This window comes from Cyprinodon tularosa, unplaced genomic scaffold, assembly GCF_016077235.1.
Source record: "Cyprinodon tularosa strain WSP-4 unplaced genomic scaffold, ASM1607723v1 ctg657, whole genome shotgun sequence".
Lineage (NCBI taxonomy): Eukaryota > Metazoa > Chordata > Actinopteri > Cyprinodontiformes > Cyprinodontidae > Cyprinodon > Cyprinodon tularosa.
Window position 1 is genome coordinate 324,872 of NW_024039404.1, and position 16,593 is coordinate 341,464.

The following is a 16,593-nucleotide window of genomic DNA, read 5'->3' on the forward strand; positions in this document are numbered from 1 at the left end:
CCGCTCCACTCTGAGTTCCTTGCGCGAGATAAATTCAAAGCAGCAAAACATGCGGAAATGATCCAGGGTTTCAACGGATCATTACAAATAATTACAATTCATTAATTTTTATGGATTTTTTTCATTAATTTAATTAATTTTTATGGGATTTTGGGGTAACAATCAACATATACCGAACCGAAAACCGTGACCACGAAAACGTTTCTCTGATTCAAGTTATTTTGTGAATATTGTGGGTTTTGGTTCATTTAACGAGGGGTACCAACAACTTTGTTCATGTGTGTTACTCTAGTTATAAGAATTGGAAAAGCATGAATACTTTTCTTTCAGGTTTCACAATCTTGCTGTATGTTGTGCATACTAGGTTTTATTTGTAACATTATGAAATTGTAAAATATTTAAGGGTTGTGGATATTTCGGGTTTGATCTAAAACATGGTAAATCCCATAAAATACAGAAACACGAGGCATAAGCGTACATGCCCGCATTGCCATGTCTCTCCATTTTAAGGCCTCTTAAACTAACATATTGTTGAACAGACGCCCACAGATCATTAAAAGACATCACCCAGTAGCGGTGCAGCAAGGATTCAAACACACTTAGACACAGACTGTTGGGTCAAGACAGAAATAAGAAGAGTAAAAATCGTGTTTCTGTGTAGTCATACGCCTAAGGCTCACTGATTCTCTTCCAACAACCATCACCAGTGAACCGAAAGGTAATATTTATTTTCTTTGTTGTTTTTTTTTTAAGTCGTGATGTCACCTTTGTCAGGATGCTACATCTGTCTTAAAGTCAACATGTTAGAAAGAAGAGAAGAATGATCATGTTTTGTCATTAATGTGAGCCACGAGGGAGTAAGACTTATTTTAAAGTCCGCTTTGTAAACCATTGATGTATTTTGGCGTCCCCTGTGGATGCATGGAGAAATTAAACATTGTGACATAAATGCAATAAGTTTGAGGAGGTAATGTTTTCCTCATTTATTTGTTTCTGTTTTATTTTTTTCTTAATCTTACAGCTTAAAATGTTGAATCCTTACTGGGGTAAGGTGCTAAAATACTGCGTACGACTGGTGTACAGACAGATAATTAATTCCTCCAGAAAGCTGTATGTAATGTGGTCATCTCTTATCACCAGACAGCTTTGAGATTAACTTCGAGGGCGCATATTTCCCACTAGGGCTGGGAAATATATGTCCTAATAATATTGCAGTGTTAATAAAAGTATTCTTTCTATGCTGGTAACTTTATGTTTTCCATCTTCTTCCATTTTTTTTTACCCTCTCAGCAGGAAGGCTGAACCTAGACGACAATAGAAGGAAGAAAGAGAATCCTATTGTATACAATCAGCTTCTAAATATATGCAACTTAAAAGTGTCATTTAATTATCTGTGTAAGTCAACATCTTAAAGCGGCCTGGGGACACTAAGAAAAACATGCCTGAAACAGTAGGAAGAACATGCTAACTTTATTTTTGTTTTCTTTAATGGGCAGGACAATTTCTATAGGAAATAAGTTTATTTGTGGTGTTTCTTTTAAAAAGTCTCATTTATTAATACTTTAACCTTCCAGGTTTTTGAATTAAAGCTTGACATTTGTGTTACATATAAAATACCTACATTTGTGATACAGAGGAGAAATACTTCAGATTCCAATGTTTCAAAAACCCAGCCTCCAATACCAGCATAAAAGGTTTTCTAAAGAAATTTTAAAAGCTTTTAGGATGAGCCCAGTTACTTGGCAGTAGAATTTTTGCAGTTCTATGTGGTAACAGAAAAAAAAGAGCTAATTAAAGAGAACCTTGGAAAGACAGCAGCAGTATATTTGATTCAGACAATTGTTCAATATTTGATCACCTGTTTTTTTCTTTAAAATATATAGTAAAATCTGTTTTATTATACTTTCCAATGTCCATTCCTAACAGATGGTCCTCTTTGTATATTTAACTAGTCTAATATTTAATTACTCATGTGATTGGCATACAAGCAATTATATTTATCATGAATGATTGTAAATATATTATCATACTTAGACATCTTCTTTAACTTCCACATTAGCACCTTTTTAAGGGGGAAACATGTTGAGGCCTATGCCTCTTGTCGGTGGGATACAAATAGAAATGATCCTGGACACATTTTCCTTCAAGAAAGACCTGCAGCCTTTGTCTTGTTGGAATACACACTATTGAATCATCTTATTTCTGAAAGGAAGTTTTATGTCATCCCTACATTCCATAAACAAAGAAAGGTTTTTACATCCATTAACCAACTATGCATACATAACATGCTCTCTAAAGTGAGTTTAGGGGACATCCTGACCTCAACTAACTCAACCCATCTCATTTTCTGAAGTAGGCATAGCAGCAGTCCCACTCCTAGTCTTTTCCTGATGTTTAGCCTAGTCAATCAATGCAGTAGCTTAATTTTGCATCTTGCATTTCTATTTATGCTCTTTTAGTCATGAGCCATTCCTTACGACATTAGGCGGAATAGTAGATTTTAAGGTTTGCCTCTTGGTTTAGCTCTGTCGTCATAATGTCAGACATTAGTAAAATACCAAGACTTCTAAACTTGTGGATTTCTTACAGAAACAGAATCCCAAACATTAAGGTAGCAGTCCGCCTTTTAAGCACTTACACTGGGCTACAATTAGCTTTCTTATGGTTTGAAATGTAAAACCTAACCAAATCAGTTGCAAACTCAGAGATGAGACTCTTCTTTTCCCATAGTGCACACTGTTTTCCCTAACTACAAGTCAAGATCATATCCATAAACATCAAAACAAGGACTGATGAAAAAAGGTCTAGCAAGCGTAGCACTATTCATCCTGATACTCAATAGTACTCCTTTCCAAACAAGAAAAAAACAAATAGGGATTTGTAGTTCCTATATACAGTTAGAAACCGTAAAGGATGTCCTGATAGAGTGCATGAAGTATAAAGAAGAATGTAAATTCCATACAGGAGTTCTAAGTAAAGAATGAAAAACCTTCTTTAGGTAATTTTTAGGAAATGTATTCACAAATGTCCGGAATAATTTAATAACATGCAGGCTTATTTAACCATATTTAATTTATTTTGTATTACCCTGATGTATAAATTTATGTAATTTCCCTTTGATTTTCATCAACTTCCACCCTCCCGTCCAGTTTTTTCAACCACCAGTCAAAATCTGACAAAAGATTAACAAGCCCTATTGAATGTAACCCATGCAAGAAAAAGTTTAATTTTGTGACCTAAATATTGTTCATAAAGTTTTTTAAACTTGCCACTAAGTAGGAGCAAAACACTCTTTTTCAGCACAATTTCTATGAGATTTGTAACTTTTAGGTTAGCATTCAGCTATTTGGTATTAATTTTAGAAAATTTCTATATTTTTAAACACCGTGTTGCATATATATATATATAAATAAATAAAATTGCAAAAACCCTTTAGATAAGTTGCATACAAATTATGAGGAGTCTGAATACAGTAGTCTTGAAATGACTGGATGCAGACCTCGAGTCTGTCTTAGTTGCCACAAACAAATAAAAAAAACAATAAAAATAATAAATAAAGATAAAAAATCTGAAAGAGCTGTGCAATGCTAAAGTAGATCCATCAGATGCTCGAATTCATTTTAATACATGCCTCTTGGTGGCTTTTTAGACTTGAGACGCAGCCATCCTCTGCCTTCTCAGACTTAAGAAGATGAAAGCAAATCGTTTTTTTCCTGTTAAAAGGAAGTTTTCCTCTCCACTGTTACAGCATGCATGCTTAGGATGATGGATTGCTGTGGAGTTATCAGCATACTGCAAATGCATGTCTACTGTCACCACTTGCTAATCCAGGATAAGTGAATCTTGTAAAGTCATGAAGTGATGCAATCAGCTGGTTTTCCTCACATTTAATTGTGTCTGTAAAGTGCTTTGAGATGACGGGTTGTGAATTAGTGCTATATAAATAACTTAAAGTGAATTTAACCAAATCAGAAGAGAAGCTAAACAGTGGTCTGTGTCCTGCTCATAGTATGGAATAATAATATAAACTTCTTCAAAACCTTATGTCTAATAGGTCTTAATCAACCATGATCCACATTTACTAATTAAATAACTTTTGAAGGCAACTGACAGCAAAAGATTGCATCCATTTTTTTAAGAAAGTGTGCTTAACAAAAATCAGTTAAATCAATTAAGAAATCAATATCTGAATTAAATTGTTGTCAGTGTCCTTAGTCTAAGTAGGAACTTTGAGAGCTTCAGACAAAACACAAAACCAAATAAAAATGTACACATACGTTTATCAGCACAACATGAGAAACTTATGTACATTGTCTCCTTTAGCTAATACTTTTTTGACACCTCTGATAAGTGACAGCATGTTCACCCCCAGTTATGCTACCTCACGTTTACCCTCTGCCTCTACTGATTAATAAGCACTTTCCCCCTTCTCTTCCATGCAACCTACAAACTGCATGCATGCTATTCAGCTCCACTGCTCAGTGTAAAGGCATATAAACACTGCTTTCTGTCTCATGTCTAAATGGATGGAAAGCTCAGAGGAGGAAGGTGTGCCAAGGTCAATGTGTGACTTTTGACCCAGGTAGGCAGGATTACTGAACCAATTCACAGAAGTCCATAAACATACGGCTCACACAAACCCCCTTTATCTTTGTGGAGCACCATATAAGGCTGGGATTTATTAAAATGGGAAACTTATCTAAGTAAAAGTATGATCAAATATGTTTTTATAGTAAAGGACAAATAAAACTTACAAACTTAATGTGTATTGTGCACAGTTCTTCCTCACTTTATTCGTCTAAAGCTTTGTTTCCCTGACAAGGCAAGCCCTCCTTCTCTTGCTCACAAAAATATATCAAAATGACAAATAAGCCTGTCAGTTGTGTCTCTGTACATCTCCACGTCTGCATATGCATGCAGGAATTGTCAACACTGCACAGCGAGATCAAGCTGGCAATCTGTCACAACGCAGGGGATGCAGTTGAGGATTCCAAGTGACTGATGACACATGGAGACATTAACCCCCTCTGATGTAGTGGTGGCCATTTAACTGATGAGACATGGCATGAATATATTCTGACCTCCAAGTTTCCAATCATACAAATATTGTCATTCTGAACAGAAAAGGGATAAAAAGATACAAATGCTACACATAAAAAAATAATTACATATGCATATATATATATATATATATATATATATATATATATATATATATATATATATATATATATATATATATATATATATATATATATATATATATATATATATATATATATATATATATATATATATATATATATCATAAATCTAACTTTTTTGTTTCATTCAGTGCAAAACCAACAAGTAACTGAGAAATCATCAGCTATTGAGATGCAAACTAAAGTCATTTAAGTGTTGCTTTCCCAAATAGTAAAAGTGTTAAGTCTAAGTATGCAAACAAGGAAAAGGTCTATGGAAATGTATTAATGAACAGCCCTGTTTAATTTCTGTTTTAGGCGCTTTTCCATCATTGAACTCTTTAGTGATCATCTATCAGTTATTACGATTACGATCATCAGGCAAAGTTTCAGGTTCTAAAAAGTTTCTGGTCATTACTCTTAAATTTTTAAATTGACATTGTAAATATTGCAGTTTGCAGCAAATGCTTGTTTATCAACCATGTGTCATTGCCACTGTTACTACTTTACAGAACGAAAATCTGAAGGTGATAATTACTTTTTTTTTACCATTTCATAACTTTTCACTTTTGAATATTTCTATCTTTTAGGAGTTTTTTGGGACCAAGATGAAGCCATCTACTGTTGGACCTTTTGTATATGCCACACAATTGGACTCATATCTGCCTGGGGTAGCAGAGCTATAACAGAGCAATCATTAAGTAGGTAATACTTGACTTTAAATTTCATTGCTCAAGACACTACATTTTATTTGTATTTTTGACCTCTCAATAAACATCAGATGGTTTGGTCCTTAGGAAATGATGCCAAGAATGTAATATTACTCAGATTTGGGTCACTGTGCTTACATAAGCACCTCTTAAGTTAAACACCTCCAAAATACTATGTTGTTTTTTCTTCTGGATTTTTTTTTACTAAACATTTTGAGAAAGCCTTGTCTCTAAACATACTTGCAAGGTTATACAAAATTTAAACTTAGAGTCAGTTCACCGTAAGGCGTCACTGAACAGGTTACCCACTGCAAGGGAGGCAGGGCAGTATCTGCACCCCTACTGTGCAAAAGTGTATGACAAAAAACCGAAACCGCTAAATGTATGATGATTTTGATACAAATAATTGTATAACTTATTTGTACTGATTATATTGAAATCTCATGGGAGAAAAGCATCACCTTTAAACATGAACCACTAAAACATCAGTTCTTCAGTCTCTCTAAGCCAGTGGGTGGAAATTTTATGCAAAACATACAAAAACAATCCTTTTTACAATTGTTGTACTACATTTTTAAATCTAGTTAACCTACACCACCATTAGCTCCATACAACTAGCAAAAGAAACCAACAAAAAACAAAAACAAACAAAAAAAACTCTTCAAAATTTAGTAAAAGATATGGCGGCAACAACAATAACCAAAAAAAACTCCCTTAGATTCCTGCAGAAAACATTGCTTCAAAATAAAACTGGAATTGTGATATAAGCATAAATTTCAACTTAGGGGAAAAGAATACCACTTGAATGACAGGTCCACAAGAAGTGTATACAAAACACAAAGAGGTTGCCTCTCCGTTGTGTTCGTCTTTGGGCTTTTGCCACATCAAGATGTGGTGAGCTCCTGTTGGATGGCCTACAGCTCATGAGGCTGTTTTAAGGTGCCTGAAAGCCATAATGACTACAGTGATCTAGTTTGGTGGGTAGGATATAAGGTGGCCTTTCTTCCTAAGACCCCATCCACATGGAGACTAGATTAGGTGTAACTATGAAAGTATTTAGTGGTGTAAGCTAAGTATCAAAACAGAGGCGGCATTTTGGGAGAGGATAAGTGATCATTTTTAAACCCGTGTGCGAGAAAGAGAAGAAAAAAAAATTAGATAAGGTCGGTTTCATGTTTCACTGTGTACATCCTGTCCTTTCTTGAGGACCTACCTCTATGCAGAGTGTATTTCTGCCCTGAGGTAATGCCTTGTTTTGTTTATCTAGGGCAAGGGTCGGAGGGTCAGAGAACTATATTGGACCAAAAAAAACCAAAAAACAAATCTGTTTGGAGCTGCAAAAATGTAAAAGTCTTATATAAGCCTCGTATGGCAACACAGGCTCTAAGTATATTAGCCCATTATAAAAAAAGACTATGTGGGCTTAAATATATGCTAAGCATTCATGACTAAATGTTTATCTAGGAACAAATGTCACATGGTAGCATGAGGTGAGAGGGGAGCATTGAACCCTCTCACCGTGTGGAATTCACCGCACGCCGTTTCCTCGCCCTTCAACGCGTGGCTTAGGTTTTGTTGCATTGATTAAAACAGGATAAAGGAAACTTTCTATGGAGGATGTGTTTCTGTTGGGAGGAGTTGATTGAGTCATGAGGAACCAAGAAGAAACTGACATCCATCAGAACAGTGCTCACTAACCCCGAAATCTCACAGCAATCCTTGGTGTTATTTCTATTTTGAGGATTTGGGGGAAAAAATTGAAGAAAGTTCACATACCTGCATAAGAGCACTACCTGTTTGATCTGTGGATGGTTTTCCAGGCTTGCAAGAAAACCAGCGGCAGTAGCGGATTTGGAGATGCAATCCACTTCTTAAATCTATCTTTGCTCTCCTCTCATTTATCCAGAAGTTCTGCAATCACACCTTTTCTATGATTCCCAACTTGATGGTCGACTGCATATTGAGCATGCCTTCACAAATTAGTCTAATTATTTGACAATCTCTCATTACAAAGCAAAACTGAAGGCAACCCTTCCATATTGATAATGAAAGCAAATGTTTGGTACAATCTAATTTGAATACCCTGTCCTCATCAGGTATCTTCCTTTTTTTTCCCTTGGGATCCATGGCCCGAGACTCACCCACCGCTTTTATGCCAGGCACTGTGAAACGCTAAAATGTGTGTTGCAGGCTATGACCACTGATCTCTATGGCTATGACGCAAATTTTTGTAGAAAGAAATGTTTACATTTATTGTTTGAATTTATTTATTATTCAAATGTTTACACGTTCCAAAATATAAATGTTAGTTTGACCGCCTGCACTCCATATTAGAACAAAAAATAAATATTAATAAATTTTCATACATTTTTGAAAAAGCTTCAGGGGCTTTAAAGAGTCGCACGCGGCTCTGGAGCCTCGGGTAGGGGTATGTGACGTTTGAGCGTCTGAGCTACCTCAGCACCTCAACTTACCAACACCAGCAGCTCACCAAGAGATAAATTCACTTACAAACACCCATTTAAGTTAAACACACTTCCATATGGAACCATCCCACGTATAGTGTGTCTGAAATGCAAAGACAGGACATCCTGTATTTATCTTTTTTACAAAACCAAAAACTGTAATTAGTCTGAGTTAAACCTATTGCTTATCAAACTTCATATCTTAAAAAAAAAGTTAAAAGAAAAAACACTTTTGAGGTATATAACCAAATACGTTTTGCTATTGTCAGGTCTGGTCATGTTTTCCCTTTATTTCCCTTATTATTTTCATGGCTTGGGGTACACAAGGTGTTTTAGTATGAATATTATACCAAAGCCATTCACTTTTACAGCAGTCTTGAGACTGTCAAGGCCATTTGCTTATAGTGAAAACATTGTCATGATCCAAAAAGTCCTGTTTAAGAGTATTTAGGCTTTGTGGAATGGTGCGAAATCCTTTTGAAAGAAATGAGCAGAAGATGATTTCTTTTTTATCATAAGGGGATTTAAGTGTTCATCGGCAGTACTTATGTAGGGTTATGTACTAAAATAATGCTCAATTAGAAGTAAGGGTCCCAAAGTATAGCAAATCATATGCCTGGATTGTAATCTCTACCTTACAAACTGATCTGAATTTTCCTTTAACAATAAAAAAAGTATTGTCATACAACTGCATCTGACTGATAGCTCTGCTAAGCCAGATGAATTGGTAACTATCTCAAATTCATACAACAACAGTGATTCATTCAAAATCATTTAACTCCCGTCATTCTCTAAATTGAATAATTAATCTGAGCTAGTCATCTCCACAAGGTATAAATGCCATGTGACTGAATTATAAGCAATTTGTGAAAAAAGAGGTTGAAGAGAAACATCTTTTAAAGAAGATGGTAGGTGTATGATAGGTAAACCCTTCCTTCTAGAGGTAAAAAAAAAAAAAGAAACCCATGCAAAGCTGCTTAATTTTACCATTTACTTTACACAATGGGAAACATTATGAACAGTTCAGTCTGATATGGTAATGTAGCTTTATAAGAAATTAAAACAAATAAATATGAAAAAGTTGCCCCTTAATGGAGATTCTTCTCAGGTCCTCATAAAAGCTTGAGCCGTCTCTGAGTGCCGCACTGATTTGTAAGCGGTGCTGGATTTCAGCACCGCGGACAGCGCTCTGACTCCTACCAACGCGCTGGTGAGGAAAGGAGGGGTGGAGGAAGAGTGGCTGTAGTGCTGTCGGTGGAGGGGCTTTCCCTGACAGATTTTAGTGGAAGGTCTTACACAGTGATTCCTAACATCTCCTCCTCCTTTCCCTTTTGCGGATTTCCATAGAAGGGAAACGACTAACCTATCCGTGGGCAGGTGTGTGTGTTGGGGGATGGAGAAGGGGGGTTTTCGTGGCTTTCATGCAATATTGATCGACCCTGCCCCACACTGGATGGACAGAGAGAATCGAAGCCGAGTGGATGGGAGGAGGGGGGGGGGGGGGGGGGGGGGGGGGTTAGGACAGCATTTCTCATGTATCCACCCAAGCAACCCCAGCAAACACCCCCCCCCAAACCCCCACCAGCTCCCTCCTCCCTTACATTCCCCGCAAAATATGTTTCATTTACTCGCTGATCATGACCGCAACCACTGGATTCGCCTGATTGACGCACACATGCATAACAAAGCAACACACACACAAACCCACACAGATGTGAAGGATGGGAAACGTGAAGGCCGGCGGCGACCAGCTCCAGCAACATCCGCATAACGCTTCCAACATCGGAGACGCGCTGTGATCTCGCTGAATTAAATGGGCATGTCAGGATTTCCAAGCGTGTTGAACCAAAGCTCTCCTCATTGACCCAGCATATGCAAAAATCCGATGTCCGTTAAGCATTTTTCTTTTTTTTTTTTAGATTTTCTTCCAAACGTCACGTACTGCTGTTAAAAAAAAAGGGCCAAGAATGCGCTCATCATTTACCTTAACGCAACTGTGTTGAGCAACACTTCGAAAATCGCTGTGGTCAATTGGAAGTCAAGACCGCAATTTTGAGCATCTTTATCAGTGACCCAACAACAAACCATGAGCTATAATTCCCCCCTAGCTCTGACAAGCTGATAGAGACATGAATTATTCAGTACACATAAACTGTGCGCCTTTTTCCCCAAGCAAGGGGGTTGGCTGGAAAATACATTTACAGTTTAAAAAGCCTTTTTGTTTATGAAATACACTGGATTTTACATTGAGCCAATGTGTGAGGGGAGAGGGAAAAAAAACAAACAGGCAGTAAGTCTGCGTCGCCTCCAAGAGGATGCAAAAACCCAAGCGAGAGAACGAGAGACGCCGCCGCCGCGCAAAGTAGGAAAAAAAAAAATCCAGCAGACATCTGTAGAAATCAGGACAGACAGCCGGCGTAAAATCAACCCACGGAAAGATGAGAGCCATGTGAATAAACAGATTGGCAGCTGTGCCGTTTACCTGTCAGGACTCCGACCCGGATTTGGTGGTCGTGGTTCGTTAAAATCATCCCGTCTGACGCCATGTTCAGCAGCGCTGTCGCCCGCACCGAGGACTCACGGCAGGGCCCAGAGCCGATCTCATCGAACTCGGAAGAGGCAAGGGGAGGGGAGGATGAGGAGGGAGGGGAGGAAGACGAGGAGAGAGGGATGGAATACGGCAAGAACACGCCAGACGTGATGAGTAGAAAGCCGACTGATCACTGGGACACCTAAAGAGGAGAAGGACAAAATGCGGGGGCGTTTTAAAACCGCACGCATCACTCAGCTGGCCGCCTGCCACGATAGTAGTTTGTATTCTTGATTAATTTACATAGAATCTACTCTTCCTTAAACCTTTCCACGTTTTTTTTTACATGACAACTTTTAACTTCAGTATAGCATATTGGGATTTTTATCTAACAGGCTAATATAAGTGGCAGAACTGATGTTTTTAAAATTCATCCTAATAATCTTTTAAAAAAATCTACTAAAACCAATTTCTGTCAGATATGAAGGTTATTCATATTTAAACACCATCCATCTGTGTTTGAAAGCATCTTTTGTGTAATGCTCTTGGACCTTTTTTAATAAAGAGCAGCAGACAGTTCATATAAGCTTTGGAAAAGGTTAAAGCAGTTTTAGGTTATAAAGCAATGTCCCAGGCCATTGACATAAAAAAAATGCTTTATCCATTATCTTGAATTACTAAGTTTTAGAAATGAAACCACAAACCTACTAAGACATGTCTATCCAATTAGGCCCACATTAACAGGCAGACTAAGGATCACATAAATCAATGAAGCAGCAAAGAGGCCCATGGCACCTGAAGAGCAGCAGAGATCCACAGGTTAGGTGGGCTAATCTGTCTACACAATCATTATTAATTGTTTCTCATTGTAAAAAAAAAATACCATTTATGGAAAAATAACAAGAAGATAAAATATTCTGATTAGAAGTTTTCCACAATCAACACAGTAGATGAAGTATGTGGAAGAAGCCTTTGTCTGATGAACAAAACTGAAATTTAGCCTACATTCAAAACACTTTGGGAAGGGAAAACACAATAATGCACATAAAGCAAAGAAAGAGGGACCCGATGTGAAATAGTAGTAGAATTTTGTTGTTGGAAAGCTTTTTTCTTCTGACCAGATATGGAAATACCAGGAAATATCTGAAGGCAACCAATTAGAGGCAGGAGAGAGCAAGAATGAGGTTCACATTCAGGCAGTGCAATGACCATAAATGTACAGCTGGAGCTACAGCAGAAAGGTTTAGATTAGACCTAGTCAAAGCCTATGAAAAAAGAAAAATACGAAGTAATACAAGTTAAGTTTAAAAAATGCGCTGTGAAAATAAAGCTAATTTAATTTACAAAATGTTCAAAGCTGATAGAGATAATCCCTAAAATATTCTACCTGTAATGACAACAAGAAAGGGTCAGATAAAATGTTGACTCTTGGCATTTTAATGGAAATGTAATAACACATTTCAGATTTTTATTGGGGTAAAGATTTGATATACGGTACTTGTTTTTTTCCCCTTCCACTTTAGGCTATCCCTTTTTTGTCGGTTTCACCTAAAATTCCAATAGGATACACAGAAGCATGTGGTAAAAAAGGAGACTTAAAGAAAATCTGAACTAGTGCAGAGCAGAAACATCTCCAAACCAATTTTTAAAGACACAAAAAAAGATCCCTACAGGGAGCCTCACATAATACCCCCAACTTGATGAATCAGTAAAATAAGTAAACCTATGACTCAGGCGTAACCTCTGCACTCAGTTTCTCTCTCATCTATGACCAATTTCTGTATAATAAGACAGAGGAAGACTCCATTTCAATGCAGATGCTTTACTTTGTCTGACCTGTTAAAATGCAACTTTGCATCCCTGGGCTAAACAAGCATCTATACAAGCTTCTATTTATAGGCTCCTTGTATGCTTCCATGGTGTATAATTTCTCTTGTTTATTTTCATGAAAAAAGGCCCATCCTCCAGCATCTGCTGGGAATCAATCAGTATGCATAATTTATTGAGGGAGGCAGTCAGGCTAAGATAGGAACTGAGGAATAATGCTCAGAAATGAAGGAACTCTTAAAAGGTCACATCAGTAGTTTAACTGTTTGTGTCCTATAACCTAAAAGAGAGGACTGGCATATAATTCACCCTTTACATGCAAGCAAACTCCCCTGCTTGCAGATAATGTCTTAACTTAGGAAATCTTCCATTGAATTTGTTGCACATGGTTCATGAGTTAACATTTTTAGGCTTGTACACATTTGCATGCCTTAAGTTACAAAGATGTACATCATCAGACAATTTCTGAAGAACACATTTTATAAATACAATTCTAGTGAATTAAAGAGTTTGAAAAAAATACCTTTTTATACATTTTTATATTTGGATATAAATAAAACAGAGTTGAAGCTTTAGAACAATATTCAAAGCTTTGAACATCACATAGAGCTAATTCTAAGTCATAGTCTAAACAGTAAATCATGGCACAACTCACCTGCAAACCTACTATGAAAAAAGTGGCAGTAAAGAGAGCATTAATAATAGAAGCAGCCAAGAAACTAATAGACAAATGTGTATCTGGTTGATAGCTGTTGTGATTTTGTGTGATGATTCTTTTGATGATTCACTCTGTACTCCACTAATGCTTTTAATTATTGGAATGATTTTACTGCAAGTTTTTTTTTTTTTTTTTATGTGAAGTTTTTTTTTTATATTCTTGCTGCTGAAGTGTGATATACAAATACATTTTAGTTGTGGAAGACTTTGTGTTGCTCAGTGGGCCAGAGCCTTATTTTGAGCCGTTTGCTTTACACAGCAATACCTGAATCTGGTGCTGCTGAAGTGTTGGAGGACTCAACTCAATTCAATTCACTTCATGTATAGAGTGCCAATTCACAGCACATGTCATCTAACCTCTTACACCCTAAGGGGGTATAAATAAATTTCTGCCTGACAAAAACACACAAAAGTAAATAACTTATAGCCTCAAAGCTATTAGATTTAAGAAGAAACTTTTGGTACGTCTGTAAAGGTAAGATGTCATAGAATGGTTTTCTGGTGTCAGCACCATTGTAGCTTTGACCCTGCCTGAAGTATTAGGGACAAAATACAAAATATTTTGCATTTTTTGAACCTCGCCAAAATTTTCTTTGAAATAAACATTGCAAAACACTACCAAAATATTATTTATAGCACAAAAAAGTAGTACAGACTTTCAAATCTAAATGTTGTGTAAAAATATACCAAATTTGGACTCAATCAGATGAATCATATTTATTTTAGAATGGTATTAGTGAGAAATTTCTTAGGCAGAGAGGCCATTTTGGCACATTTATCCATCAATGTCACCAAACTGTGCCAAATATGTTTTTTACATCAATACTGGGGGTTTGGTAAAATTACGAGGTCACGTAGCAGCTGGACCCGCCGGTGGGTCCGTAGGGTTCTAGGGGTTAAAGTACTTTAAAAAGACAATTCAACCCGATCATACGGTCTGATTGTTTCAAAGTTTTCTATCTAAAGAAAATCAGCTGATTGCATTGACGCATTATCTCGAAGGCCATCCCTCACACCGAGCATGCTTGTAGCGACAGTGGAGAGGAAAAACTCCCATTTAACAGGAAAAAACTTCCAGCAGAACCAGGCTAGGTGTTAGCGACAGTGTGTGTGTCAGAGTGAATTGCAATTATACCCAAATGTGGGGCTACAATGACAAATGTCTGTATAAGTGATGCACTGTAGGCATGTAACAGCATGCACTATCTGAATCAATAGGAAAATTCCACTGCAGCTGTCACAGTTAAACTACTATGGCATCACTAAAACAGTTTTGAGATGAATACTGAAGAACTACAAATCGTAATTAAAATGTGAGGAAATGTACAGCACTATTAAAATAGTATCCCACTTGGCCGTTTTATACTAACCTGACTCCGCCAGATGGATTTGCTCCGCATATCCATCTGGAAACCTTCCGTAGAAGTAATTTTGGGAAGGGGCGAAAATATCAGATCAACGAAGCATATGACGTAACGGAGCAACGACGAAAAGGAGCCAATTGATGGATCAAACTGTTGCCGAAACCAGTCGGGAGAAGAGCAAAAACATCTTTTCCTCTGAGAAAAGCCTCCAGAGCAGTGTTTTGCTCTTCTTTCAGTGAAGAAATACAGTGTAATTCCGATAAAACGTGCCCGATAGCCACGCTGACGCTAGTTTCATCGGCTGAAGCCGCCATGTTCTTTAGACTGAACTGTCGCGCTTCTCGTTGCGTCACACCTCAACCCGCCTCAAAGCCAACGCTGATTGGACGTTCGTTTGGTGAACGGCTCCAAATTTTCTTCAAGAGAGAGTCTCCAGACTGATTAGCGAGTGAAATCTTGAAAGCTCGCGAGATCAGGATGGTCTCACGAGGCTAGTTTTATACAGGATAAATGTAAAAAAAAAAAGAAAAAAGATTTTCTGGTAATTCTTGAAGAAAACAAATGCTCTGCTGACAGTGGAACTCGAGGACCAGAGTTTCCTGCCCCAGTGATAAATCAGCACAAAGAAGCACATTTTGGTGAAGTGGAAAGAAAGTCAGACTGTTATGGTTCTCCCCCTTTGGACTTTGAATTTTTAGTTTTCAGTTATCTTAGTAATTCTCTTTTTTTTTTTCGTTCTTTGTTGTTTTTTTTAATGTTGTGTTATATTTAAGCAGCCTTTAGCTGTTCTCTGTTGCCGCCTTGTTCCTGTCCCCTTTCCCCTAGCTCTCTTCTAGTCACTTGCATCCACACTTGCCCCATATCAGCTAATTAACCCAGTCTTTGTTCTGTCTCCCATTTATACTCTCCCTGTGCAGCTCTTTAGTGCTGGTTCCTTCTTGTTACTTGGCTCCCCCTGCGTGTTTTCTCCTAATGTCTCTAATGCCTGGTTTTTGGGTTGGATTTCTGGATTTTGTTTTTGTTGCTGATTACTTCATTAAACCTACAAGAACTCATCTCTGCCTGCGGGTCTTCAACAAACCTCCACCCTCACGACACAGACATGGCTTTTTTTTTTTTTAACTAGAAAGCAAAAGCAGTTGGTGGAAACTGAACTGTTTTGTCCTTTCACAAAGCATAATGCAATGGGGAAGACATGCGCTTATCTGGAAGACCGATTAAATATTATGAAGCACTTTAAAGGTGGTTCACAGACACACAAAACCTGCAAAAAATTAGCAAGTTTCGTTTGTATTTGCTTGCCTTGAAATTTGCCAGGCCAGTTAAAGCATTTTATAAGGGAGGTTAATTTCTTCTAGGATTTAAAAGGCTCCTATATCATGGAGTCTGCTGTTCACCCCAACATGGCGGACATGGAATTACAAAGGGGGTGGCAGTGCTTTTTTTTTTAACTTTTGAAAGATGAAAAATGGTGTTGGCCTCTTAAGAACATTCTGACTTCATCCTTGGTCAACACAATTTTTTTTTTTTATCTTCCATTTTGATTAAAAATACCTTTTATCTTCTGCCTACTTCACTGTAGCTCACAGATTTAGTCCCTAATCCGGTGTTGCAATGCAAGTGTAAAACAAAAGTTCAGATTTTACCAATCCTGCTAATATCAATACGCTTAATTTGCAGGCAAGGGGGCATCAAATTTCGCCAAATTTGCCAAAATTGCATCATTGCCTCGTTAAATTCTTGACCCTTACCTTGTTTAGCTTCATTCCAGAGCCGCCCTTTTTCATAGAGATAACA

At 37.4% G+C, this 16,593-nt stretch overlaps 1 protein-coding gene across 2 annotated transcripts in view; it reads right to left on the minus strand.

Annotated features, from left to right (window-relative positions):
• The window catches only part of gphnb (gephyrin b), a 132,747-nt gene extending 121,719 nt beyond the window's left edge, over positions 1 to 11,028 (minus strand). Inside the window, exon 1 of one of the 2 annotated variants that reach the window (XM_038309110.1) lies at positions 10,841 to 11,028. In XM_038309110.1, coding sequence (XP_038165038.1) covers positions 10,841 to 10,904 — 64 coding nt within the window. In that variant the 5' untranslated portion in view covers positions 10,905 to 11,028. The remainder of the gene's footprint in view (positions 1 to 10,840) is intronic. The other variant, XM_038309111.1, reaches the window with a different exon arrangement.
• Between the last annotated feature and the right edge of the window lie 5,565 nt (positions 11,029 to 16,593).